This window comes from Vulpes vulpes, chromosome 9, assembly GCF_048418805.1.
Source record: "Vulpes vulpes isolate BD-2025 chromosome 9, VulVul3, whole genome shotgun sequence".
Lineage (NCBI taxonomy): Eukaryota > Metazoa > Chordata > Mammalia > Carnivora > Canidae > Vulpes > Vulpes vulpes.
The window spans coordinates 78,144,832-78,171,531 of NC_132788.1; the positions used below are offsets into that span (position 1 = coordinate 78,144,832).

Below are 26,700 nucleotides of genomic sequence, written 5' to 3' on the forward strand. Positions count from 1 at the left end.
TTTTAATACTTTGACCATGTTTTCCTACTCACCTCCATGGTTTCTGATGAGAAATCAGCTGCTAATGTCACTGAGGATCCCTTGTATGTGATGGGTCGCAGCTCTCCTGTTGCTTCCAAGATTGTCTTTGACTTCTGACAGTTTGACTATTAAATTTCTGGGTGGAGACCTTTGAGTTTTACTTTTTGGGTTCATTGAGCTGCTTGGATGGTTGTAAATGCCTATTTTTCATCAAATTTGAGAAGTTTGGGGCTATTATTTCTACAAATACTCTGTTTATCTCCTTCTTGGGCTCCCATTATTTGTATGTTTTGTGCTTGATGCTATCCCACAGGTCTTTCTGACTATTCCTTATCCTTCATTGCTTTTTGTTTCTTAGATTGGATAGTCTCAACTTCACTAACTCTCTACCTGCTCAGTTGGGCTTTTGAGCCCCTCTAGTGGATTTTTCTTTTCAGTTATTATACTTTTAAACTCCCAAATTTATTTTTGGTTTACTTCTACAATTTCTAGTTCTTTTTTTAAAAATATTTTATTTATTTATTCATGACAGACACAGAGAGAAGGCAGACACACAGGCAGAGGGAGAAGCAGGCTCCTCACAGAGAGCCCAGTGTGGGACTCGATCCCAGAATTCCAGGATCACGCAGAGACAAAGGCAGACTCTCAACAGCTGAGCTACCCAGGCGCCCTAATTTCTAGTTCTTTATTGGTGTTTGGTGTGAAAGTATTCAGATACTTCTCCTTTAATTTTCTTAGACGTGATTTCCTTTAGTTCTTTGAACATACTTATAAAGCCAATTTAAAGTTTTTATTAAGTCCATGATTTGGGCTTCCCCAAGAACAATTTCCATTGACTGCTTTTTCTTCATTTCTTTGCGTGTTTTGTAGTTTTTTTGTTGTTGGAAACTGAGCCTTTAAAATAATATGGCAACTGCAGAGATCAGATTCTCCTCTGTCTTCCCCCTGGTTTGTTGTTGTTCTGTTTATCATTATAATTTGTTTGGACAAATTGTTTGGACAAATATTGTAGTCTGTTATGTGGAGCCATTACAGTCCCTCCCTGGTTAGCTAATGACCAGACAGAAAATCCTTAAATCACTTCGAAAGTCACTCATCCTTTGCCCAGCATCTCTGTTGTATGTTAACGGTATGCCACTACTTCCTGTTTAGTACCGAACCATACTCACAGGTAAGAAATGAGGATCCTCTCAGGTCTGTCTTGGGTATGCATATTGCCCTGCACGTGCACGTGGCCTTCTAGAGCCTTAAGAACATGTTGGACCTTTTCAGTGCCCATGGTCTGCATTTCATTCACTGTTTTTTCTAGTCTTTTGGCCAGTGTCTTTTTGGCCTCAGCTGATATGGCCTCACCATGGGCTGCTGCTTGTTTCCATCAGATGTCCAATGGGTAGGGCTTCCTTGCTGAGCCAACTGCCTCAGGTCACATAATGCCAGAGGATGGGGCTTTTGTTGGGGCTCCAAACCCATTCTGCCCCTCTCAGTGGTTGTTAAGCTGTTGGGTTTTAAGGATACCGCAAAGCTAGGGAGAGAGGGATGGAACGTAAGCTAAATTAGAATGTCACAAAGCTCATTTTCCTTCCTGAAATTCAGGCATTTTCTCGAGTCAACCCTCCATGGGTTGTTACGGCCTTTTGGTTGTTACAGCCTTCTGGAATTCTTAAAAAGTTAATCATAACCATTTATGCTAGTGTTGTTGTGGCTTTCATGGAGGTGCAGATTTTTGGAAGAGTTTGTCTCGCATTCTGGGAGTGCTTCCTACTCCACTCCTTTTGGAGTGAAGTTTGTGGGTAAGGTCTATGCAGTCATGACTGACGAGAATCACTTCCTGACTCTGTTAGTGTCTTCTGTGTTAAGGTAGTAAGCAAGTGAGGCGAACCGTGGCATTCTCATGGAAATTCTTGAAATACATGCTTTGGTACACGCATGCTAGTGGATGGGTTTGTAATCAAGGAGTTTGGTCATAGAGGTGATACTGCCCGGAGGTTTATAATTGGATAAGGCCAGATATCCGTGGTATGAGTCGCTTACAGTGTTTGGTGGAGCTGAGGGCAAGCAGAGACCCTGAAAGATGTGGTCCCTCTGTGTCCTGAGAACCTGTGTGGGAGACTCTTAAATTTGGCTCTCCTCTCCCCAGATGACTTACCAAAGCCACAGATTATCACCCAGCCAGAGCCCACTATGGCTGTCGTGGGCAAGGACATCCGGTTCACGTGCTCAGCAGCCAGCAGCAGCAGCTCCCCAATGACATTTGCCTGGAAGAAGGACAACGAGGTTCTGGCCAACGCCGACATGGAGAACTTTGCCCACGTCCGCGCACAGGATGGGAAGGTGATGGAGTACACCACCATCCTGCACCTGCGCCATGTCACCTTTGGACATGAGGGCCGCTACCAGTGTGTCATCACCAACCACTTCGGTTCTACCTACTCCCACAAGGCCAGGCTCATTGTGAATGGTAAGGAAGTGCTGTTCACTCTGGTGTAGGAGTCCTCTAGAGCCACCCGTGCTTCTCTGTGATCCGGGTGGGAAGGATACAGACAGGAGACACGCAGCTTCATTGGCACATTACTGTATCACTAGCACCCGGCTGGCCCCCGAGCAAGTTTTGTAGATTTCATGAAGGCTTTTTTTCAGTGATTTACCTGTTTTTGAGGACTTATTTTCTTATCCAGCTGTTATGTTAAATGAAATCATGGGCCCAAGCCTCGTGTTTTTGTCCATTTATTATTCTTCACAAACTTTGACGTCTGATATCCAGATCCCAAGCAAACCCTGACTGTAGTGAAGCACCTGCCCTCTGAGCTTTAGAGCCTATCAAGGTGGTTTTTCTCAGGGCTGCTATTTGTTAGGGTGAGTTTAGGGTAGAAGACGACAAGTCAGTAGCTAGAGTAGGTAAGCCCCCACCACAGTAACCTGGTTATTAAATGTCCCGTTAAAAAGTGCTGGAACCACCGTGTCTTGAAGCCCTTAAAGATCACAGGAAAACACAGTCTTTATTCCACTTTGGCCTACTGTTTTGGCTTATCCTGAAGGAGTCCTCTTTGTTATCAAAAGCTCCGTGAGCAGTTAGACTTCCCACTGAAATGACCTTGATGGGAACTGCAGTGATGCCCCGGTCTGTGCTGGATGCTCACCACTGGGTCAGGGAGTATGTGGCAGAAATAAGCTAACCAACTGCCTACAGCTCAAGAGCGTCCAGTGACGTGGCCCTGACACCCCTCCCCTCCATGGGTTTCTTCAAGAGGGAAAGGCCATCCTGTTGCTCTGCCCAGGGTGAGGGCCGGTCTTCCTTCCTGGTGTCATTACATCCTGTTGAAGCAGATACCTTTGTTTCCCCGGGCTCTGTTCCGGTGGCTACTTAAGGCAGGCAAGTGTCAGACCCCAGCATTTGTGGGGTATCTCCATATGGAAAGATTGCCTCATAAGGGATCAAAGGGGAATGGTTTCATAGAAAGTTTCCATCTGAGGGGGTGAGAGCAGTCCTGGAAGGAAGAGGTTGGGCAGTTTTGGGAAGCCTACTGCTCCTCTCTCAAAGGCGGTGGGCACTCCCACCGTCTGTTCTAGCCCGATGTTGGCACAAAGGGTGGGGAGGGGACACCCCCGTATAGAGCGGGAGGTCTCTTTCCCAGAGGATTGTCTGGCCTTTGCATCCTGCTTTTCCTTTTTTTTTTATTTTCATGAAAAACTGCTTTTCCTTAATGCGAGCCTGACGGTATGTATTTTGCAGTGTTGCCGTCATTTACCAAAATCCCCCATGACCTCGCCATCCGCACTGGCACCACGGCCCGTCTTGAATGTGCAGCCACCGGCCACCCTAACCCCCAGATCGCTTGGCAAAAGGATGGAGGCACGGATTTCCCCGCTGCTCGTGAACGACGCATGCACGTCATGCCCGATGATGATGTATTTTTCATCACGAATGTGAAGATAGAGGACATGGGGCTTTACAGCTGTACCGCCCAGAACTCGGCCGGCACCGTTTCCGCAAATGCCACCCTGACAGTCTTTGGTTCGACCACTCATCCCCTAAGTATATGAGTACACGTGTGCGGATGTGGGAGAGGGCCCTCGAATAGCACAGATACCTAGTGGCGAGGTTCTCAAACAGTTCTGTGGAACCTACAGTGGCTGAATGTGTCCTGGTTCTAGTTGTTTAAAATGTTGAGATGTTGAGCTGCTAACATTTTCTTGAACAAGTGTTGTTGTTTTTTTTTTTTTTTTAAAGATAGCCACTGAATTAAGGGAATATTTTTTATAGAGCTTTGATATGGAACATTCTAGACCTGGCCTGCTGAAGAATAGAGGCCTGGCCCAGGAGAGGTGGGGGAGGAGGGGTTTCTGTGTGGCTCGGGGTTAGTTCCCCCTCCTTGTTGAAGCCACCCCCCCAGGATGGTAATGATTTAGTCATTGTGTTCGGTCTTCTAAAAAGCTCGCCACTCTGATAAAAGATCTCACGTGGCACTTCACTGAGGTGTTGGACTGTCCTTTGTCCAGAAGACAGGGCAGGCCCACAGAATAACCATATGGTCTCCTCTGACTTCTTGCAGAAACCCCGTCCTTGGTGGTACCTCTGGAAGACCGTGTGGTGTCCATGGGAGAGACGGTGGCTCTCCAGTGCAAAGCGACCGGGAACCCCACCCCCCGCATCACCTGGTTAAAGGGGGGCCGCCCCCTGAGCCTCACTGAGCGGCACCACTTCACCCCCGGCAACCAGCTGCTTATCGTTCAGAACGTGGTAGTGGAGGACGCGGGCCAGTACACGTGTGAGATCTCCAACACCCTGGGCACGGAGCGGGCGCACAGCCAGCTGAGCATCCTGCCCGCCCCTGGCTGCAGGAAAGATGGCACCACTGTGGGCATCTTCACCATCGCAGTGGTGTGCAGCATCGTCCTGACGTCCTTGGTCTGGGTGTGCATCATCTACCAGACCAGGAAGAAGAGTGAGGAGTACAGTGTCACCAACACAGGTTAGCCGCTGCTGGCTGAGCTCGCCAAGGGGAGAAGAGCGGTGCTGTCCGTAGAGGAGGCAGGTCCACAGGGGCACACTTGGCCTGTGCTTGGTGGCCACCGTGTGCTGGCTTGTTGCCGCAGTGACCTCACGGTACTGTGCTTCCGCTAGTCCTGGCTCCCCTGCCATCACTGCGCTCTCTTGCGGGCTCAGACCTCCGACTGCTCCATTTTTGCACCCAGGTGGGGAGCGAGGCTAAGCTGGGCCCTCCAGACAAGCTCTCTACACAGCCTGGGCGGCTGCTGTTGACAGATTCTGCTGTCTGGGCCTGATGGTTAACAAGTGTTTTCATTTATCACCACAAAAGATCAGGGTACCTGGTATTTGACCGTCCTGTCTCCTTGCAGATGAAACCATTGTGCCGCCGGATGTTCCAAGCTACCTCTCTTCTCAGGGGACTCTTTCTGACCGACAGGAAACTGTGATCAGGACTGAGGGTGGCCATCAGGCCAATGGGCACATCGAGAGCAACGGTAAGGCCTCAGAGCCTGATGTGGCCATGTCCTCAGGAGCAGGCTTGCCCTTCCCAGGGCAGGTGCATGGCTGTACGTTGAGCACATCTGACCCAGAAAGCTGGCCGACTCAAGCCCTGCCCTGTGCATGGTCTGCAAGGTTTTAAAAATCCAACCCCCAGGAAGTTACTACATGGGGCTTACATCTCCTAGTCAGGATGAGGTAGGATTGAAATAAGAAGCCGCAAAGGGCATTACAGGTCCTGAAAGCAACCCATTTGTTGAGTAGGGGATAGGCCCAGGCCTGCTCTGTGGCCCCATGTCTGCTACTAGAACATTCTCCTAGGGTGAGCTACCTCTACAGGGGAGACTGCATGCTTGCAGGGGCAGGTCTGTCCTTCTAAGAACTGCTCACCAGCACGGCTCTGAAAACCAAAAGGCCTGCCTGCGGGGAAGCCTGTTACAAATGCTCCTTGCTGGTCAGCCCAGGCACCTACCACCGTAAAGAACATTGTAAAAAGGACCATTCTAGTAGCCTTGCCACTTGTTCTCATCAGGCTGACTCTGAGGAGTGAGCCCCTCATTTCTAACTGTGGGAATCTACTGCAGGTGTTTGTCCAAGAGACGCAAGCCTCTTTGCAGAGGTGGACGCTCATGGAGTTACGTGCAGGCAGCCCCAGCTCTGCACCGGATGTAACAAGGAGCCGTGGGACGGGATGGAGAAAGCCCAGCGGAGACCTGGTCCGCAGAAGATGGGTAAGAGATGCTCTCATCAGGCAGTCTTCAGTTCTTGAAATTAAAATTCAAGTAGACCTGTTCATTCGGTGAGAGAGATGCATTACCGATCTAAGACTAGCTCAGAATTTGGTATTCAGTGCATAAACAGGAAGCTGTGGCCTGGCTCTTGTAATCTGAAGTAGCATGTCTCCTAAATAAATCTGTGCTGTGGTGAGCCTGGGCTTGAACTTTCCAGATTTATAGGCAAATTAAATAAGGGGCAAGGCCCAAATCAAAGTATCTTTTCACCAGGGCTGTTTTTGAGGCTATTTGTCTAATTATTCCAAAGACTCCTGACACCACAGGGATGTCATGCAGTGGGATTTTTTTTTTCCTCTGTGATCAGAGCAGTAGGACCACTTTCTCTCATGAAGCAATTAATCTGAAATGCTGAAACATGGAGGGCCCATTCTTCACTAATGGCTCGGTATCAGCCCAGTCCTTTCTCTAGGCTGATGCAACACGTGGGGGAAGAGGGGAGTTTTTATAGAGTTGGTCTGCGCAGGCCCCTGGAGCTCCCTGTTCCGGGTGGGGATGCAGACCTCGGTGGCCAGGGCTCTAATCCATCTCTGTCCCTGCAGAGCACAGTGGCCCGGCTGCGTGCGGTGACTGTAACACTGACTCGGATGGTTACTCCAAGGAACAAGCTTTCTGTCCTCAGCCTGTGACTAGAGACGGCGCACAGCCAGGTACACTAAGCAGCCAGGAGCCCAGTCAGACAGACCGAGAACATTCTCTGCATCATGTGACCAGTGGGACTGCTGACAGGTCCCGCGCCGACTGCAAGGGGTCCCTCTATCCCAGTAACCACGACAGAATGCTGACACCCTTGAAGAAAAAGCCAATGGCACCTCTAGATGGGAAAGGTAGATGTTCATGGTCTTCCAAGGAGGCACCTGCAGGTGGGGGCGGGGAGGGGGTCGGTAAGCAGCCAGACGGAAGGCTCTGACGTGCCCTCTCCTTTCTCACAGGGGCCTCCTCTTGGACTTTAGCGAGGCTGTGTGAGCCAGACTCCATAGACCTCCAGCCTCCCTCGACATTAACTCCAGGCAGTCCCGAGCTCCCAGAAGCCTCCTCGGGCTTTCCTGACGTTCCCAGTGAAGGCCAGCACTTGCTTCTTTCCAACGGACACCTCCCCCAAGCGTGTGACTCCAGTCCCGAGTCCCTACCGCTGACAGGACAGCTCCCCGGGCAACGGGGCGTACCCCTGCTCTTTGCACCGAAAAGCTAGGCTTTGTCTACCTCAGCTCTTGTGTCCGTCTCTACAGGAAAGAGGTAGGAGAGGCTGTAAGGAAGCTTGAGTTCAAGCGTCACTGATGTGTACAGAGTTTTTAAACTTCCATGTGGAGTGTCCGTGGTCTAAAGGACTTGCAGCTGAAGCACAGAACCGCCAGAGGCTATTGTGTACAAAAGCAGAAAAGTATTTGATACCATTGTACATAAGAGTTTTCAGAGATTTCCTATATATTATATATCTTTTGCAGAGGCTATTTTAATCTTTAGTGCATGGTTAACAGAAAAAAAAATACAATTTTGACAATATTATTTTTCATATCAGGTTGCTGTTTAATTTTGGAAGGGGGGCAGGGAATAATAGTTCTGGTGCCTTAATGCATGGATGGAAGTTGTAGAAGCTATAAACCACATTTGCTCCTAGGAGTATCTGGCGGGTGGGGAGGGGAAGTCCTTGGGTTTGTATTGCACTTCATAGCCCAGCCCCGTGGGAGGCTGTACAGCCCGAGCCTTCGTGTGCGTTGGAACTCACTTCCTGTCAGTATTGCTCACGTGTGGCTGCTCTTGCAGCTCACCTCCCTGCAGAGTCCAGAGATGCCCATGTCGTCCTGTATCTCTGCCATACGTGACTTTCTTGAAAGCTTAAGTTCTTGCCAAGCAGGATGGGGGTGGATAATCAGCCACGAGGCATTTGTTCCAAGCAATTAAGCACTGCCTGCCTTTCTTCTATGAGAAAAGCAAATGTGGTTGTCATCCGTATCATTCGATTGTCATTCGAGGCTTTTTATAGAGGCTGCTGGTGTTGGTACCTGTGGATTTTTCAATAGTGATGTTTTAGTTCTGCCAATATAATTAATATGACATTGATCATGGGGGAGAAAAAGGATCGAGTCCTTACTTTTCAGGGCTAGCTTATCTCTACTGAGGATCCGGAGCCTGTCTCTCCACGTCCTTCCCTCCCACCGACAGACCCGGGCTGGGACTGTACAAGCTTAAGAAGCCCTTGACCTGGGCCTATTTGCACTTTGGAGACCTGTAGCTAACCATCTTGTGAGTGCCAATGTGTATTTCAGGAAAAACTGCATTGAAACAAGGTCCTTAAAATCTCAGAAAGCAAGTTCCTTTAGCCAAAAAGCTGAAGGTAGAGACTGACAAAATGGTTGTTAAATTTTACTGTCCGGTGTCATCACTGTTCTAAAAGGTAAGCACATTCAGACTTGTGTTCTCAACAGTCAACTGATTAATGTTACTTCCACAAAATATGTGAATTTGCTGCTTCTGAGAGGCAATGTGAAAGAGGAAGTATTACTTTTATGTACAAAGTTATTTATTTATAGAAATTTTGGTACAGTGTACATTGAAAAACATGTAAAATATTGAAGTGTCTAACAAACGGCGTTGAAGTGTCTTTAATAAAGGTTCATTTATAAATGCTGATTGTGTGGCTGGGGCATTCTTCTACCTACGCTGTAAGCGGCACTGTTTCACCCCGTTCTGTTCCAAAAACTCCCTTACATTCTGCCTTTAATTATCTGTTTTCCCAAAAAGGGGAAAATTTCTTCTCGGCAAGCAAAATCATATACTTGTTTGCTCCGGGGAAGATACACCACCCCTGGATTCCTGAGATTTCTAACAAACACCTGGAGCTTATTAGTCAAGCTCTGAAATGGTGACCTCCCCCATTTCGTCCCTTCTAATTTCCAGTACTGCGCAACAGACCTGACCAGGCGTGGAGAAATGGTGCTGTCTCCCCGCTGGCCCAGGCCCCTCCTCTGGGGCTCCTGGGGAGAAGTGGGGAGTGGGACTCAGGTCCTCAGTGGGCCCACCACGCCCTCCCAGGCCCTGGGCTGCAACTGCTGGCTCTGTCTCATACCACGTGGGCTGCTGGACACTTCTCTGTAAAATAATACAGTCGTGTTCTTTAGGGGACATCTGAGGGTAATTAGGAACAGCAGCCTGGCTGCCAGAAGAATGCCTGCTTGCACCTGCAGTTCATTGTTTTTAAACGGAGCCCGAAGCTTCACCACAGGGAGACACCCAGTGGTGGGCACCACTTTCCTTCCCTGTCGAACTCCACCCCACCCCCCCCCACCCCCACCCCCGCCCATGACACAATGAGAAGCATCTCTGCCTCCCTCTGTGTCCCCTAGCACGGGGCAGGGGAGAGGCAGGACAGCTACAGATCCAATGAAGGCTCTGGGCAGCATCACCACATGGATTTATTACGGGGGTCTGAGAGGAGGGCTGAGGGCACCACCAGGGCCAGGGCTCCGGTCCTCGCACACCCGAGCCTGGCGACTGCAGCTGCTCGCACGGCGTCCCCTTTCCTGAGAGCAGAGCATTGGGCACCGTCCTGGAGTCAGGGGCTCGCCCTGCCAAGTTCCAACAGCAAGCTGCGGGTTTGCTCATAAGCACCAAGAAAGATGAAACCTCCCAGACTGATGGCTGCTGTTCGAGGGAAGACACCTGCAAATAATCTAGGGGAGGAAAAAAGCAGAAGGAAAAGATTTTTTTTAAATTGGTGTGTGTAAAAAAGGTTAAATTCCAACACCCACAGCTTGCACAGCTCAGCACACCATGCCCATTAAACCCCACACAGCACTTCGAGCGTGTGCTTTTGCTCTCAGAATGGCACTGAATTACATTCCCAAGCAGACTCGTTGAAGTTGGGTCCCAGCTGCTTGTTAGCCAACATGGCTAAATACCAAACCACTTACTTGTGAGCCTCACAATTAAGTCTAGTAATTAGTTAAGAAAAATTCTGTCTCTACAACAGTCCCGTTGAAAACTTGCAGACCGGCTGTGTCCCTGGGAGATGAGGAATGGGACCCTGGAAGTGGAGTCACAGGCCTAAACCGTGGGGTGGCCTCGGCCCACCCTGGGGATGAAGGTAGGCTCTGCGTGTTGGAGATTTTCCCACAGATCTGCCGCTCCTCCCAGTGACTCAGGTGCATTTTGTCCTGACCTGAGAGGCCCCCGGATGTGATGCTAGACCAGGGAAGTCAGTCTCCATGCATTCCCTAGTTGTTTTCTCCTCTGGGGAAGGACCAGAAAGGCCAACGACCCAGGCAGAGCCTCTCGAAGGTTCAGTCCCCACGCACCACATGAGGCCGGTCAGAGGTGCAAATAATCAAAGAGTAAAAGAACAGTATTACTGGGGATGCAAATTGGAGGTTCACTCTTGAAAAACCACCCCGTGGCTGTGCACAGGTATTTGTTGGGAGGGGTTCGTCACAGCCCTGCCGCTACCCAGAGAAACTGCAGAGGCCCCGCCTGAGGCGGCCCACAGGAACCGACACAAATTCCCACAGCAGGCTCTGACAAAAGTCCAGTCCCCAAGCTGTGCACATGATCACGGCAAGGATGTGTCCTCAACTTTCTCCGGGGGGCCAGGATGACAGGAAACATTCCCTGTCTTACTAGAATAACGGAGCCTTTTTACCAAGAGTGTGACTTCTGTAAGCAGAAAAAATCAGAACTAAAGGGCTTTGTAGTGAGGACGCTTTGGATGAGGTCTAGGGAAGGAAAGTGTAAATGGTCAGGTTTTCTGAAAAGGACATAACCCCTAAGAGGAAGAACATCCACAATAAGCTAAGTAGGGCCTGGCCAAGAACGTGGATGGGGGGACCCCGCGCCCCGGTTTCGGCACGCCTGCTGGGACAGGTCAGCGCGCCTCCTGAGCGTTGCGCGCGGCACTTCTGAGGAAAACGGACTTCGTGTTGGGGGGCCCTTTGGTTGGCAAAGTAAGGATTTAAGTCATTAAGTGAAATACTACAGACGAGAATCTCTTGTTCTTGTCTAGAAGTAACCATGGAAGAGATACAAGGAGAAAAGCCGGCTCAGCGTCAGGCACGGTTTCTGCGTGAGGTGTTCGGTGAGGACAGAAACTCCTCAATTACGGCTTCGAGGCCCCTGGGCGCCTCCTGCCCGACGGACAGAGAAGGGGGCCGGGAGGGAGGCCTGCAGGGGCCGGGACAGGGGGCGCCTCTGCCACGAAAGCCTCCCTCCCTCCCGAGCGGCCTGTCAGGGTTCAGCCCTTGCTGCTGCTGAACTCGGCGGCTCCTGGCTGCTCCTGGCTGCTCCTGGCACGAGGCAGATGGAAGCAGTTTATGGTTTCACTACATGACAATGGACTCTATTAACATAATTATAGCCTTAGAGCAGAGTCATTTGTAGAGCAAGCGCCCCAACCAACGAGGTGGCCGAGGTGGCCGACACTTGAGCAGAGGGGGGCTGGGGCTGTGCTGTCGGACCCCGGGGGCACCGGGCGCCGAGGGCCTTGCACGAAGGGCGCGGTCCCTCGCGGTCCAGAAACGGGGCAGGCCGCCGACTGACAGGGCAAGGGGCAAGGAGCGATGCAGGCCCAACGGCCTTGGCCATCCGCTTTCCGGCTGGAGGACTGGAGGAGCGAGGGGTGTTTTTATTTGGGAGAAGCCTGTCTGCCGCAGGCGGAGAGCCAGTAGGTGCCAGCACATGGTCTTCCCTGTGAACCACCAAGGCACCACCGAAGCGTCCCCACTTGCCCGGGAGGCCAGCTCGGGTCCCTGCGGGGTGAGGCGGCTGCTCCCGCGGGGCAGGTGTGCTCAGGGCTGGAGGAGGGGCGGCAGGGGCCGGGAGGGAGGCAGACAGGCGGCCAGCCCAGCCTCAGCCCAGCCTCAGCCCAGCCGGGAGGCTTCGGGGCCCTGGATGCCCAGGGCTGGGGGGTAGAGCAGGGGCCCAAGCTGGCAGGGACCTTTTGGTTTTGCTTGCTTTCAGTTACAATTCTTTTGTCAAGTTAGTTGGTGCCTTTGATCCTCTCAGGAGGAAGCTGGTGGAAAGGAGCATCTCTTAAAGGGCAAGTGCGGCTGCTTGGAACACTCTAAGGACAACACCGTGTACTACTGAGGGCCCCAGCTTGAGAAGCAGATTTCCACATCACCTTTGCAGGGCTGACACTGGGACACCCTGGCCTCTCCCTCTCATTCTGGCGCGGCCTAGTTACTTAACACCGAGCACGCAGCCCAGCTAGGACAGGGAGGGCTCCGCTGCCATCAGCTCCCCGAGGGAAGGCCTCGGCAAGCTCTCGGTGCCCGGGGCGCTGCCCACCCTGCCATACCCGCCTCTGGCCGCGGTCTCTAGAAAGGCAGATGCACTGCAGCTCCATACCAAGTCCACAGAGCTAAGTCAAGAGCAGAGGTCTGACCCGTAGCTGCCATAAAATCAAACATGAGCAACAGTGAAACAGATCGGGCAGCGAAATTCAGCATACGGACTTTACGGTCTAAAAAAGCTACTGCAGGCAACACGTCTGTGACCCCAAACCTGCTTGAAACACTCAGAATCTTTCACCTGCTACTAAAGAGTGGCCTTCGAGCTCTCTTCTCTCACACCATTTCACTGTTCAACGGGAGATCTGCGTCAAAATCCATGTGTCTGAGCTACGAGCCACCAGCTTGCACCAAGTTAGCTGTAGGTGGCTGACTTGCGGCGCACGTGCTCCCACTCCGCCGTTCCCTTGCGCATGCTCAAATATTCCTTCCCATTAAACCCACTTCTTGTCTCAAAATCCTTAAGTCTGTCATCAACCAGCAGCAGTCCTTCACAGGTGGCCCATTCAACAAAACCACCTGACACGACCTACTTTTCAAACTATCAGTTGGAAATTTTGAATAGAAAATGGGGCCATTCTCCTGCAAAAACCTTACCCGGGTCCTGATCAATATGCCTCATGTTCCCCAACTATCAGCCAGCTGGAAGAAAAACCTGGCAAGTGCACACAACACTATAATCAAATCAGCAACATGGCACCTGGACGAGGAGGTGGCACTGCCTCAGCTTTGCTCTCCCCACCAGCCAAATCCTGCCACAACGCTCACTCCTGGCCCTCCAGGAGGAGGCTGAGGCTTTGCTCTCTCAGGAAAATCACTCGTAGGCCATTCCAAAGAGAACACTGTAATTTTGCACACCTGTAGACCCAACACTTGGATCTCTTTATAGATTGTAAAAGCAACGTGAAAAGCACGTTTTGAAAAGCAGGCATTTGAAGACACGATGCTAGAAGTCTGCGGCGCTGAGGAAAGCACAGAGCAGGTTCTAAGCAAGACCACATGCTCGGTGGTACAGGGAAAATAGCTGTTACTGATAACAGTCCTAAGTCTCCCCAACCACAAGCGCTTTCCTCTAAATGTTACCCTGGCTCCCTTGCATTCCTAAATTACGTAACTGGAAGCCTGTTTGCTCAGAGCTGCAGCCCAGAACCTGGGGGGGTGGGGGGGTGCACGTGGATGTCCTCCAACACTGAGATGGCCAAGTCTGGCAATCACGTGGCTAGACATTGCGTCAACCTGACTGTGCAGTAGCATCTCACATAGGCGACATCGAGTATGTTTTATGTGGTGTAAACAGAGACCCAACCAGACCCACCAGAAGGAAGGAAAGGGGTTCATCCCGCTCGGGCTAAGGGAGGAAGAGCCGGGGGAGGGGCGGAAAGGCAGTTTCACCTTCCTTCTTGTCCTTACCCTGACAGCCCCTGCGTCCGCCAGACCCCGTGCAGCGCAGAGAGTACATTGCCGCTAGCGGTGCTGGAACCAGCCTGTGTAACAGGACAACAGACAGAGCCATTATCTTATGAAATTCCCCAACTGATCGTCAGATGCACAGCTCCCACCACCACCCTTTAGGACAGTCTGAAACAGTGGGGGGGAGTTTCTCGGGAGTCAGGGCCCCCGGACCGCACTAGACCAGAAGCCCTTCCATTCAAGCCCACAGGTAAGCCTCCCAGGAAGCTCCTTTCCTAGGCTCTCAGTACTGAGCTGGATGCAGAGCTCACTGGATAATCCACCGACAGCTGTTGGACCGGAAGAAGACTGAGAACAACAGTAAGTGCTCTGGGAAGAATGGGCCATAATCATACAGCCGGTCCAGCTGTGAACTCACCCAAGTAGCTAATAAACACATTTAGTAAAGAGTACTGTGTTCAATTTAAAACAGGACCTACCGATACTCTCAGGTTTGGCCTTGTCAACCTACATATTAGAATCTCGCATTCATCTTTCCACTTCTCCGTAAAGGTAGGACTTTTTTTTCTATTGTTGTGCCCCAGATATGTTATGCACATCGCATTCCATGAGATCTTGGTCTAGCTTTTTCTGTATCATCTTTTCAATGAAAAAAATTTTTTTAAAGATTTTATTTATTTATTCATGGGGGGGGGGGGCGGGCAGAGACACAGGCAGAGGGGGAAGCCGGCTCCCTGCGGGGAGCACAATGTGGGACTCGATCCTGGAACGCCAAGATCACGCCCTGGGCCCAAGGCAGGCGTCAAACCACCGAGCCACCCAGGGATCCCCCGAAAAAAATTTTTTAAACCATTCTGACAACTGTCCTGATTCATCTGGCCTGAGTTCAGAGCCTCTAGCTTACCTGCTGCATAGCATGAAGCAAGTCAACTCTCTGGGCCTCAGGTATGTCACCCATAAAAACCGCCCCACTTGCTTACAGAATGAGGAGAATTTCGTAAAGGTTAAAATGCTATACAGACACTGTATGACTACAGTTAGTCTTAACAATGTGTCCATTTCACGAGTGGTCCAGGAGGCAGCATAAGGCTGCTATTACAGGGAAGTGTTACACTGCTTTTATTCACTTTATATACATAGGAGCCCTAGTGCTAACCACGTACCAGCATCTGTTGTATCTACATTACGTTATTTTACACTTACCTTTGCCAACATGATTCTTGTTTTTGCCACATCCAGAGGTGTGGTGACTGCAGCTGCAAATCCACCTGTGCATATAAAAATACCCAACACATAAAGGAGGTATTGTTGTTTACTGTGTTACACGGTGTGGTCTTTTATTTTACAATTCCTCGCAACTGCCAAAAAATCCCTCCCTAATCATTACCCCCATTGGACAGATTTAAAAAGAGGATGCACACATGCAAAATCCACCTGCTGCATTGCTTTTGTAGTGATGGTAAACCACACATAAAAGAGATGACAGGATAATGCTTTATACACTCAGGTGAGGGAAAAAAAAAGGGGGGGGGGCCCATAATTTATCTTGCTCTTTTGTGGAGCAACAAACCTGTGTGTATACATGGTTGTGTGTCTATGTTTAGACACCCACTGTCAGTATGAGAAGCTCATTGCTCCCAGTGAGTCCTGGAGGCCCATGCCTTCTATGGACCACTGTTCTTTATCCCGACTCCAAAATACCTGTCTTTTCTGGGCTAAGACAAAATGGGCAAACAGAAATATGCATACTGCTATAAGGACTTTTGGTATTAATGACTACATTCTCTGAGTTAAAAGAGTAAAAGCTTTCTGTATATGCAGGCTTCAGATAACAGGCCAGGCCAGGGAGTGACATTTCTAGGCCCCACTCTGCACCCTCTTCCAGTTAGTCTTGATTCAACAGGCAAAATTCCTACAGCTTCCTTCCCACCTTCTCTTCCATGGAATACCATGACTGCCAAGCTGGTATTTTAAAAATCCACACATTTTAATACCCATATCTATGGACAGAGGAATTGGAGAACATTTTAACAGAAATCACAGTATATGGTGTCTTTATTTTATTTGGTGTGATGCAAAGATGTATTTTAATCCCCAAGAGGCCTTAAGGAGATAGAAAGAATAAACCCAAAAGGGCTTTCTAAAGATTCAGCTTCCATGAGCTAGGCTGCACAGTTTTATAGGGGCGAATGATGCTCAGAAATAACATCTCTCCCTCTGATTTTTGTGGCATGTGAAGGTCACTTGATCTCCACCAAATATCTTTCTATTAACATGTTGCAGAAATAAGATCCTCACACTGAACTCTGGTAACATATATTATGACACTGACTTTTTGAAAGATGTACCCATTCATGCTTTTATGTTCCATTTTTTGATTACTCACAAAAGACACATATCAGGAGGCTAATGATGATCAGTTACATAAGTACTAGAGTCCCCTTTTGTTTTAGCTACTCTTGTGCTAAGAACATCTGAAACATTTTCCTTGGGATTCAAAAGCTGCCTGAAATTCAGGTACTTATTCAACTTCAGGCAGTGAACCATATTATCCAAAACGCCCACCCTAAATCTGATAGTATCCAACTCTGTTTCCCTCACTGGCTGCCAGGGTTTGCAGGCCCCATCCCGGAAGAACTCTTTCAGAGTCAGGGAGACCAAGCCTGAAACCCCTACTCTACTCATTGCCTGGCCTTAGGTACAGCACTTACTTTGGAGGTAAAGCACCACAGGAGACAGGTACTTCTGTAACTGCTACCCCATGCTACAGGTAGGGAAACTGAGGCTCACTGAGGATACAGAACTCACAGAAAGAAGGTTTTACTTAGTGCAGAGCTGAGACTTGAACATTACTGACTCCATAACATGAGCTCATGGTCACTGAGTGTGCTACGGGCCTCAGTTTTTTCACCTGTAAAAAGCAGTTAACAGTATGACACAGGGACTAAGTGAGTCTGTGCCAAATGTCTAGGACACTGCCTCTTTTCTGCAACAGCAGAGAGAATGTGTGATTTTCCTTCATGGCTCTAGCCCAGCACACACAGCAGACATTCAAAAATGCTTGCCAGGTGCCCTGGATAAGCATCTGTAGTTGTTACAAACCCAAAGTTTCAACTCATCCTCTCAGAGATGAGGAAGGGGAAGCTCAGAGCTGATACTTGGGCCTCCTTTGTACCTGGCACTCTGGGACTGTACCAGGTGCTGTCATTAATTACTGTATCTTGTTTGCACGGGGATTACTATTCTACTTTATAGACAACTTGCTCAGGGCCACACAGCATAGAGCTGGGACTCAAAACCACATGCATCTTAGCTCCAAAAGTAGTGCTCATTTATTACATGATGACTCTGATACATGAAAAGACATTAAAATGTGTCTGATTGTTAAAACTCAGAAGTGTATACACCATTATCCTATTTGAAAATGCTCGCAAACTAACCTAGACCAACTCTGAAGCCTTAAAAGTTGGCGAAGACATTACCTGCCCCCTGTCTGACCACTCAAGCTTTCCTAACTTACCTTCACTGCCTAGTGTTTGTCTTCTCATAAACGTGGGCACCAAGCATCAAACTTGTCTTGGCCATTAGCAAAAGTGCACCTTTCCCTTACTGTGGCTGCCTGCCAATATGCTCTTAGACACTGCTGTGTCCTACCAGGAATAGGAAGAAAAGGCAAAGGAAAAAACAAATATGCTTAAATAGGTCCTAATTTTACTATGATGGTAGCTGTATTTTATGAGTTATTAATAAATCAATTCTAATGTCTTCAAATATCAAGGACTGCTTTAATATACAGCCTTCACAATGTTTTTTATGAGGTTGCAAAGAAAGGCCTGTGAGGATCACGTAATAAAATAATGGGTTACAGTGCGGAGGGGGTTGGGGACCTGTGCTTTTAAAAGTTAAAATGCAGTGATTTTCTACATCTCACTTAAGGGAACTGTAAACTGCTAGTAATAAATACAAGGAACATGCTACCCTATTAGACAGGAAATAATTATTTGGTACAGCCAACTGTAGGCTGCCTGTGCGCTCACATCACACATGAAATAACTTTCTAGGGGCTCCACAAGAGTTAGGTGTTTACAGAATGTTAGGCCAACTGCTTTCAAAGACCAAGTTCAGGGGAAAATGTATGTTTACAATGAAATGACATCTCATGCATCCTTAGGGAACAAATGTAGGTTCTTCACCACTCCAAACAAAGGGCCACCTCCCTACAACAAGTCTGGAGCTGTCACCTCCCAGAAGCAGCTGTGAAAGTGGTAGGGACAGCAGTGGGCAGTGCTGACATGCAGGAACCTCCCTGGCCTCCCCTCTCCTGATGAGCCTCAGCAAGAATAGCATCTCCATGCACCTCCTATGCACGATCTCCACCCAAGTATACAGACACAGAGTGCTTCAACAACAGCGAAAGTGTTTTTGTTTGTGATTCAAGGTTGTGTTAGGCCTTATCATTTGTTACCCAGATAAATCCTTTACTCCGTTATGGAATTTCTTTTTTGTTTTAAAGATTGATTGAGGACAGGATACACCTGCGCACGAGTGGAGGGGCAGAGGGAGAAAATATTTAAGCAGACTCCCCACTGAGTGCGGAGCCCAATGGAGCTCAGTGCAGGGCTCCATCTCATGACTCATGAGATCATGACCTGAGCAGAAACTGAGAGCCAGACACTTAACCGACTGAGCCACCCAGGCGCCCCATATTCTAGAATTTCAAACCATGGGAATATCTCTCCCTCTCTGTCCCTCCGACCCTCTGTCTTTGGGTCCTGCTCCTTCTCCCTTAGAAAATGTAAGTAGATGTTAATTATGAGAAACTGACCAAAGAACCCTAGAATAGTACATATCACTATAGTAGCAAATGTCATAATTCCTTAAGCTGAATTATGGCTTTATGTTTAAAAATTAACTTGAAGTGAGGAAGTTGGCAAAATCTTTTTTTTTCCCCTCGTTTAACCCCTGACCAGAAGCCAAGGGAATTTCTGAGCATGACAAGCCATCAACACCTCCAATCTCAGGGGACATTTTTGGATATTTGTGCCAAGTAGTTTATAAAACAAGCATGGGCACAGAAGAGTGCCAGAGATAGCACAGAGTGTGGTTCATCCAGGATCATTTAACCAGTTTAAAACTGGAAAAGTGCGCAAGGATGAATAACCTGATTTCTGATAGAAGGCCAGTCTTATCACAGCCTTGGTGGCCAAGTGAGGCTGCAGGGTCTGAGCATGTGGTGGGGAGGGACGTCAGGCCTGTGAAGAGTGGTCTGGGACAGCACGTCATTAGTCCTCTCTAGTGTGGTGGGCATACTGGCACCAGACTCCCACAGTGCATCACTTTTTCACAAGCTGGAATATTTTTAAACGATGTTTATCCTTCACAAAGGTTTTTAAATAGTAACTGTATCCCTCAGGATCAACATACCAACTGAAATTTTAAAACAAGAGGAATATAAACAAAAATATACTTGTTTTGTCTTTTGCTATATATATGGGGATCTACCTTCAATGGATTTGTGCAGACGTAGACAAACTCCTTCACTTACCAGAACCTCAGCTGAACTGAATTGGAGGAGTTTTTCAGTCTGCATGATTATACAGAGTAACTCTATCAATATGTTATTTTCTCAATGCAACTGTCAATATGAATGTGAGACAGCTTTTCATGTTCTGGGTGTTGGCTGTTGCTACGGCAGTAGAAACATACCCCCATCGATCAGTTCCATTTCAGAGCTTACAAGGGCCAATACACACATTATCCCCACCTATCCTTGCAGTGATCCCCGCTAAGGCAGCGGGGGTGCATCTGTGTTACAGGTAAGGAAGAAGGCCCCAAAGTCTCCTTCCTTAGTTGGGGGCAGAACTGAGCCCTGACAACTCTCTGAGTCAAGCAAGCGGGCCCACACCAGGTACATGGCTCTGGGCCAGCCCACTGCCTCCTCCACGATGCAGCTTCCATCAGCCACTGGGGCAGAGCACTACCCAGCTGCACTTCTCAGATGAGCCTCCACTCTGAAAGGGCCTGGCCCCCCAGACCTACCGCCCAGTGGATGGCTGATAAAGTTTATCTTCCTGTCCTTCTAATCTAAGCACTTAGTGCTTATCACAAAGCATTATTTGGAAAGAGACTGTAGTGAATGCACATTTCCTTCATAGAAACGATGCTTGTAAGCAAATCTTTGAATTAGCTACTTCAGGAATGGGACCAGAGAATATATACTTCTTGCTTCAACACATGGAAGTTTTATGGTATTGCTACATTTAAGATGTGCCCTTCCCTCCCCAGGATGACTAAATTTCCATAATGCTCACTTTGTCTCTTGGAAGGACTAGAAAAAAAAAAAAAAAATCACACATTTCTCTTAAGGACTGGGGAGCAAAGACTCTTGACCTCTGGAAAGTGAATCAAGACCACCTACTCATTTAACATAGCTAATGACTATGTGTCATGTGGAAACAATTACCTGTCATAATCAGTCTGAGTGGGCTTTGTGTCTAGAGGCAAGATTCTTATTTTTGATTATCAATTCTGCAAGTCAAATGGGTCCAATTATTAATAAAGAATCCTATAAAATACATGTTTTTTGTTTTCCTAATCACTACAACAAAAAACCCAATCCCAACAACCATTAAACAAATTGGAAAAAAACCAACCTTATTATTTTCTAATAAAGCGCACATCCTAAAACTACATATCTATTTACTGGCTACACATCTAAACTAGCAGTCTACAATTTCTGGCAAATCTCCACTTCGTTTTATTTCAACCATAATTCTAAATTACCTTTATTTGTAATGCAAAATGTACCTCTCTCTTAGGCCATTAAAACTATCACTTATTTAATTTTTTAAAGCACCTGAGTTCTTATTACAACCTCACTGGAAAATGCACACGATTTAGCAATGGATAACACAGTATTGCATATTGTCGCTTTGCTCTTGGTTTAATGTCTAGAAAATGCCCAGATGTTTAGATCTCCATATTTTCTCCACAGACCCGTTTAGCCTTCGGTAAGTTTGCTGAGCAGCCTCAGCTCTCCTGACACTAGTTAATCTGTGGGGCTGTCAAACATGTCACACGAACCGTGAATCATTGCCTTCTGCAGAAATCACTGAAACCCCCAAAGCACTGCTCAAGGCAGACAGCTGCATAGTTAGCCCTGCACCCACAGCAAGTCTCTTCCCAGAGAGGACTTTATAAATCATCTTTAAGATAATCCAAGGGCCTGAGTGAAGGCTTTAATAAAGATAAGAAGAAAAAAGAAAAATTTGTCAAAAACAAATTGGTTGTCTTTCAAGCAGACACCTTTTTAGCAGTTCTTTTTTTCCCTAAGACACTCTTTTCTCAAACAACTAGTGGAACTCTCTTCATCTAAACAATCTGGAATTTCTAAAGAATGTTGTTTTTGCATAGTTAATATTTTCACATTTTTCTCCCCCCTTTGGTCTTTCCCAGTATAATATAATCCTTTGCACCTGCAAAAGCTCCACAGACTGCTGACTGCCAACAATCCACCACATGATCCTGCCTCCAGGACCAGAGGGCCTGTGTTAAAGGAGAAAGAAAAATACAAGTTATTAAATATTTGAATTTATCGGAACCTCCTGTGGGTTAGCTCTGGGGATGGGAACTTAAGTGAGAAGCTATTTTGGTGACATTCCTCACTGATGACATAAGTGATTTTCCCAAGGACTTAACTGCATTCTAAAATAAGTCAAAGAAACAAGAGTGACAGCCACATTCAAGTGCTCAAAGGAAACAATTTTCAGGAAATATGTATGATATACACACACTGGTGTGTATGTGTACAAATAAAAATAAAGATACATCTCTAAGACAATGTAACATTTCAAGTATTTCCCATTTAATTCTAAACATACAATAATTTGCAAATTAGTCCAGAGCAGGGTCTGCCACAGTCCTTAGTTCTTTTTTCAATCTTTATTCATACTGCACATGTCTGGAAGATGCTAATTCTGTTACTTAAGTATGGGTTTAAAATTTGTCAAAACATTTTTTGCACTGTTCAATGACAGAGGTTGAGGATTATACCAATAAATACCCATCAAGTTTCACACTAGACAAGAAGGTGGCAGAGACATGGTACTTTGCTCACAAAGAGCTGGTGACCCAGTAGAAGACTCTTGTCTCTGAGACAGGCCCTGGTCTAGTCTCTGAACACATGTTAACACCAAGTCCTCACAATAACCCTAAGAGTTGGGCCCTGTTATTATCCATCTTTTATCCAGGCTTTCTAACAGCAGAGCTTGCACCGTGTTTTTTGTTTTGTTTTAGGTTTATTGAGGTATAAGAATGTGTCCAACTGTATCCAATAAACTACACATATTTAAAGTTTGCAACTTAAGTTTTGACACAGGCACAAAAAATCATTGCCATCATTAATATAGTGAACAAATCCATCAACCCAAAAAGGCTTCTCTGTCCTTCCTCCTCTTTCCTGCCCCTTCCTCACCACCCCCTAACTAATCTGATCTGTCACTCTAGATTAGTTTGCTTTTTCCAGAATTTTATGTAAAAGTAATTAGACATTCATTTTTTTTGTCATTCATTTTTTTTTTTAACCTGGGTTCTTTCCTTCAGAATTTTTGTAAGATTCGTCCATGTTGCTGTCTCTATCAACACTTCATACCTGTTTAATTGTTAAGCAATATTCCATTGTGTAGATATATCATTATTTGTTTAGGTTTCTGCCTACTGAAGCATATTTGGGATTTTTCCAGTTGTTAGCTGTTACCAACAAACCTGTTATAAACATACATACACACACACACACACACACATACACACACATATATATTTTTATATATTTTATACGGACACATGCCTTCACTTCTCTTGGGAAATATTTAGGAGATCTCATGGTAAGAATATGTTTAACTTGTTATAAGAAACTACAAAATCATTTTCCAAATTGGTTGTACCACTTTACATCCTGACCAGTTCGTTTCTCCACATCCTTTCAACAGTATTATTGGGATTTTTAAATTTTAACCATTCATAAAAGTGTGCAGTAGTATGCCACTGTGGTTTTAATTCATATTTTCCTAATGACTGATGTTGAGTTTCTTTTCACGTACGTTTATATGCCATCCCTATATCATCATCATCTTTTTTTTTTTTAAGTAGGCTCCACACCCACACCCAGCATGGAGCCTCAGTGTAGGGTTTGAGCTCACAACCTTGAGGATCAAGACCTGAGCCAAGATCAAGAGTTGGATGCTTAACCAACTAAGCTACCCAGGTGCCCCTCCCTATATCTTCTTTAGTGAAGTGTCTGTTCAAATGTTTTGCACATTTCTATTGAATTGGTTTTTTAGTTACTGAGTTTTGAGAGTTCTTTATATATTCTAGATACAAGTCATTAGCAAATATTTTCTCCTAGACCATAATTTGTCTTCTCATTCTCTTAACGGTTATCTATTAAAGGACAAAAATATTTTATTTTGATGAAGTTCAAATTATCCTTTTATGGATCTCAGTTTGGTGGCACATAGAAGAAATCCCTAACTCAGACCTTAATTCACCTGTGTTTTCTTCTAGAAATGCTTTTTAGGTTTTATATTTAGATTTACCATTTATTTTGAGTTTATGTATGCTGCAAAGTATGGATTGAAATTCTTTGTTCTGTTTTTACATATGAAAAGTTCATTGTTCCAGCAAATGGAAAAGACTATCCTTTCTCCAATGAACTGATTTCTCACTTTTGTCAAAAATCAGTTGTCCATATATGTATTGATCTGTTTCTAGACTCTATTCTGCTCCAATCTATAGATCTATCTTAACACCAATTGGAAACTACCTACCACAGCTGTACAGTAAATCCCTGAAATCATGAAACATTCTCCAACTTTGTTCTTTTTCAAAATTTTTATTATACTAGGTTCTTTGCATTTCCACAGAATTTGAGAATCAGTTTATCAATTTCTACAAAATAGAATGATAGATCATTCTGGAGAATGGAAGTACTGGCAATACTGAGTTTTCCAACGAATAAATACAGTATATCTCTCCATTTGCTGAAGCCTCCATTATTTTCTCTCAAAAGTATTTTGTAGCTTTCAGTATATAGGTCTTACACTTGAATTTTCAAATTTGTCCCTCAGTATTTCCTATTTTGATGTTATTGTGAATGGCACTGCCTTAACTTCAGATTCTGATTGATTGTTGCTAATATGTAGAAACAGAATTGACTTTTATATACTGATTTTGTATATTGCAAACTTACTAAATTTATCAGCTCTAGTAGCTTCTCTGTATTTTCTATATCACATCTGTGAATAAACAAGTTCATTTCTTCCTTTCTAATATGGATTACTGCCTTTTGTTCTTCTTGCCTTACTGCACTGGTAGGACCTTTAACATAATGGTATTCATGGCAAAGCTGATGACAAATACTATAAAAAAGACTTCTTGAATATATTTATTAAAATTGTTAGGATAATATAATTACCAACTCATGGTGGCATGACATTTTTAGAGACGATCAAACATAGCACAACTGAAAGAAGAATAGCAAACTTAGTACTAATTTCCTATTCTCAATACTTCCCCACTGCAGTTATATCTGGAAGACTGAGGTTGCTAGAGAAATGAGAATGGTGCCATATAAATACATATATGGCCCTATTTTGTCAACTTCAATAACTTTTGTGTGTGATTTACTGCCTTTTTTCTTTTTACCTCTTGATCTCTTTCATCCATTACTCCTCTACCCCTACTTCCTGGCAACCACCTAAGTGTTCTCTGTACCTATGAACAGTTGTTTGTTTGTTTGTTTTTAGACTTCACATAAAAGAGAGACCATACAGTATTTGTCTTTCTCAGATTTATTTCACTTAGCATAATGCCCTTGAGGTCCATCCATGTTGTCATGAATGGCAAAATTTCATATTTTATGGCTGAATACTATTCCAGTGTGTGTGTGCGCACGCGCACGCACATGTGTATACACACAATTTCCTTATCCATTCATCCATCGATGCACAGTTGTTTCCATGTCTTTACTATTGTTAAATAACACTGCAATGAACATAGGGATACAGGTATCTTTTCAAGTTAGTATTTTTACTTCCTTCAGATAAGTACCCAAAAATGGGACTGCCAGATGATATGATAGTTCTATTTTCATTTTTTTGAGAAATCTCCACACAATTTTCGATAGTGGACGCACCAATTCACATTCTCACCAACTTCCTTTTCTCCAAATCCCCATCAATAATACTTGTTATTTCTTGTCTTTTTGAGAACAGCCATTATGACAGGTAGAAGGTGATATCTCATTGTGGTTCTGAATTGCATTTCCCTGATGATCAGTGATGTTGAATATCTTTTCATGTACCTGTTGGTCTTCTGTATGTCTTCTTTGGAAAAATGTCTATTCAGATCTTTTGCCCATTTTTAAATCAGATTGTTTGCTGTTCTATATGAATTCTTTGTTATTTTGGATATTAGGCCCTTATCTGATATATGATATGCAATTATCTTCTCCCATTCTGTAGGTGATCTTTTCATTTTGTTGATGATTTCCTTTGCTGTGCAGAAGCTTTATAGTTTGATGTAGTCCCATTTGTTTATGTCTGATTTTATTGCTTTTGCTTCTGGTGCCAGATTTTTAAAAATATTCTTATGTTTTCTTCTAGGAGTCTTATGGTTTCAGGTCTTGTGTTTAAGTCTTTAATCCATTTTGAGTTAATTTTTGTGTATGATGTAAGATATTGGTCCAGTTTCATTCTTTTGCATGTGGCTGTCCAGTTTTCTCAGCACCATTTACTGAAGAGACTGTCCTTTCCCCCACTGAATATTCTCGGCTCCTTTGTCATCAATTAATTAACTGTATATGTGTGGATTTATTTCTAAACTCTTTTCTGTTCCACTGTCTATATATCTGTTTTTATGCCAATACTCTATTGTTCTAATTATGATAGCTTTGTAATTTAGTCTGAAATCAGCAAACAGCTTTAAGTCAGACACCTAACCAAGCAAATTAGATATATAACAATATGTGTTATCTGAGGGCTCCCAACATTCCCTTCCACCTAAATGATAAGCATGATTACTTAAAAAGTGCATTTATTAAATTCACTAGACTAAGAGTGCAGCTGCCAAACAGATTTTTGTAAACATCATATGAAAGGAGAGAAGCTAAAAAATGATTTACTACACACATCTTTCTGAAGATAGTCTTGCCATTGAGTGTAGTACTTTGTATCTTTTTAGTGAACTTAGTATTTGCAAATATCTCTGTGCTTTTGCAGAAAGCATTATCTTCTCCAGAGCTCATACCAGCACTGGCAACAGCTTAAGAAACCAAACAGGAGAACATCATCTTTTTTTACTTTTCAGGTGGAAAAATGTGTATTTTATCAGGCTAAGGCCAATTCTAATACCATTACTTACTTTGCTGAATTTTTAGAAAAAGAATATGAAACCTGAACTGGACTTTAGTGAAAAATCCTTCACTGAAGTCCATCTTCCATTAATCTACAGATATTTTCGAATGCTCCACAGAGCAGAAATTTACTCAAAGCAGACTTACAAAACTAATGATAATGCTGTTTATAAGCAATAATAAAGAATAACAAGATGTAAAAAAAAAAGAATAACAAGATGTGAATTACATGTCATACAGGAGGGGGAAAATCAAAGACGTTATGTAATTCATCAATTCAATATTTACTGAGTACTGTAC

At 45.5% G+C, this 26,700-nt stretch overlaps 2 protein-coding genes across 7 annotated transcripts in view; one reads left to right on the top strand and one right to left on the bottom strand.

Moving 5' to 3' along the window:
- The window catches only part of LRIG1 (leucine rich repeats and immunoglobulin like domains 1), a 111,323-nt gene extending 102,395 nt beyond the window's left edge, over positions 1-8,928 (top strand). Inside the window, exons 13-19 of one of the 2 annotated variants that reach the window (XM_072720500.1) lie at positions 2,159-2,479; positions 3,752-4,054; positions 4,572-4,991; positions 5,380-5,505; positions 6,094-6,240; positions 6,843-7,127; positions 7,233-8,928. In XM_072720500.1, the coding sequence (XP_072576601.1) occupies positions 2,159-2,479; positions 3,752-4,054; positions 4,572-4,991; positions 5,380-5,505; positions 6,094-6,240; positions 6,843-7,127; positions 7,233-7,492 (1,862 nt within the window). In that variant the 3' untranslated portion in view covers positions 7,493-8,928. The remainder of the gene's footprint in view (positions 1-2,158; positions 2,480-3,751; positions 4,055-4,571; positions 4,992-5,379; positions 5,506-6,093; positions 6,241-6,842; positions 7,128-7,232) is intronic. The other variant, XM_072720501.1, reaches the window with a different exon arrangement.
- The window catches only part of SLC25A26 (solute carrier family 25 member 26), a 129,510-nt gene continuing 110,613 nt past the window's right edge, over positions 7,804-26,700 (bottom strand). For 3 of the 5 annotated variants that reach the window (XM_072720502.1, XM_025985037.2, XM_072720503.1), the window contains 4 exons: positions 21,467-21,536; positions 15,195-15,259; positions 13,992-14,065; positions 7,804-9,971 (listed from right to left, as the gene is read on the bottom strand). In XM_072720502.1, the coding sequence (XP_072576603.1) occupies positions 9,854-9,971; positions 13,992-14,065; positions 15,195-15,259; positions 21,467-21,536 (327 nt within the window). In that variant the 3' untranslated portion in view covers positions 7,804-9,853. The remainder of the gene's footprint in view (positions 9,972-13,991; positions 14,066-15,194; positions 15,260-21,466; positions 21,537-26,700) is intronic. The other 2 variants (XM_025985030.2, XM_072720504.1) reach the window with 1 other exon arrangement.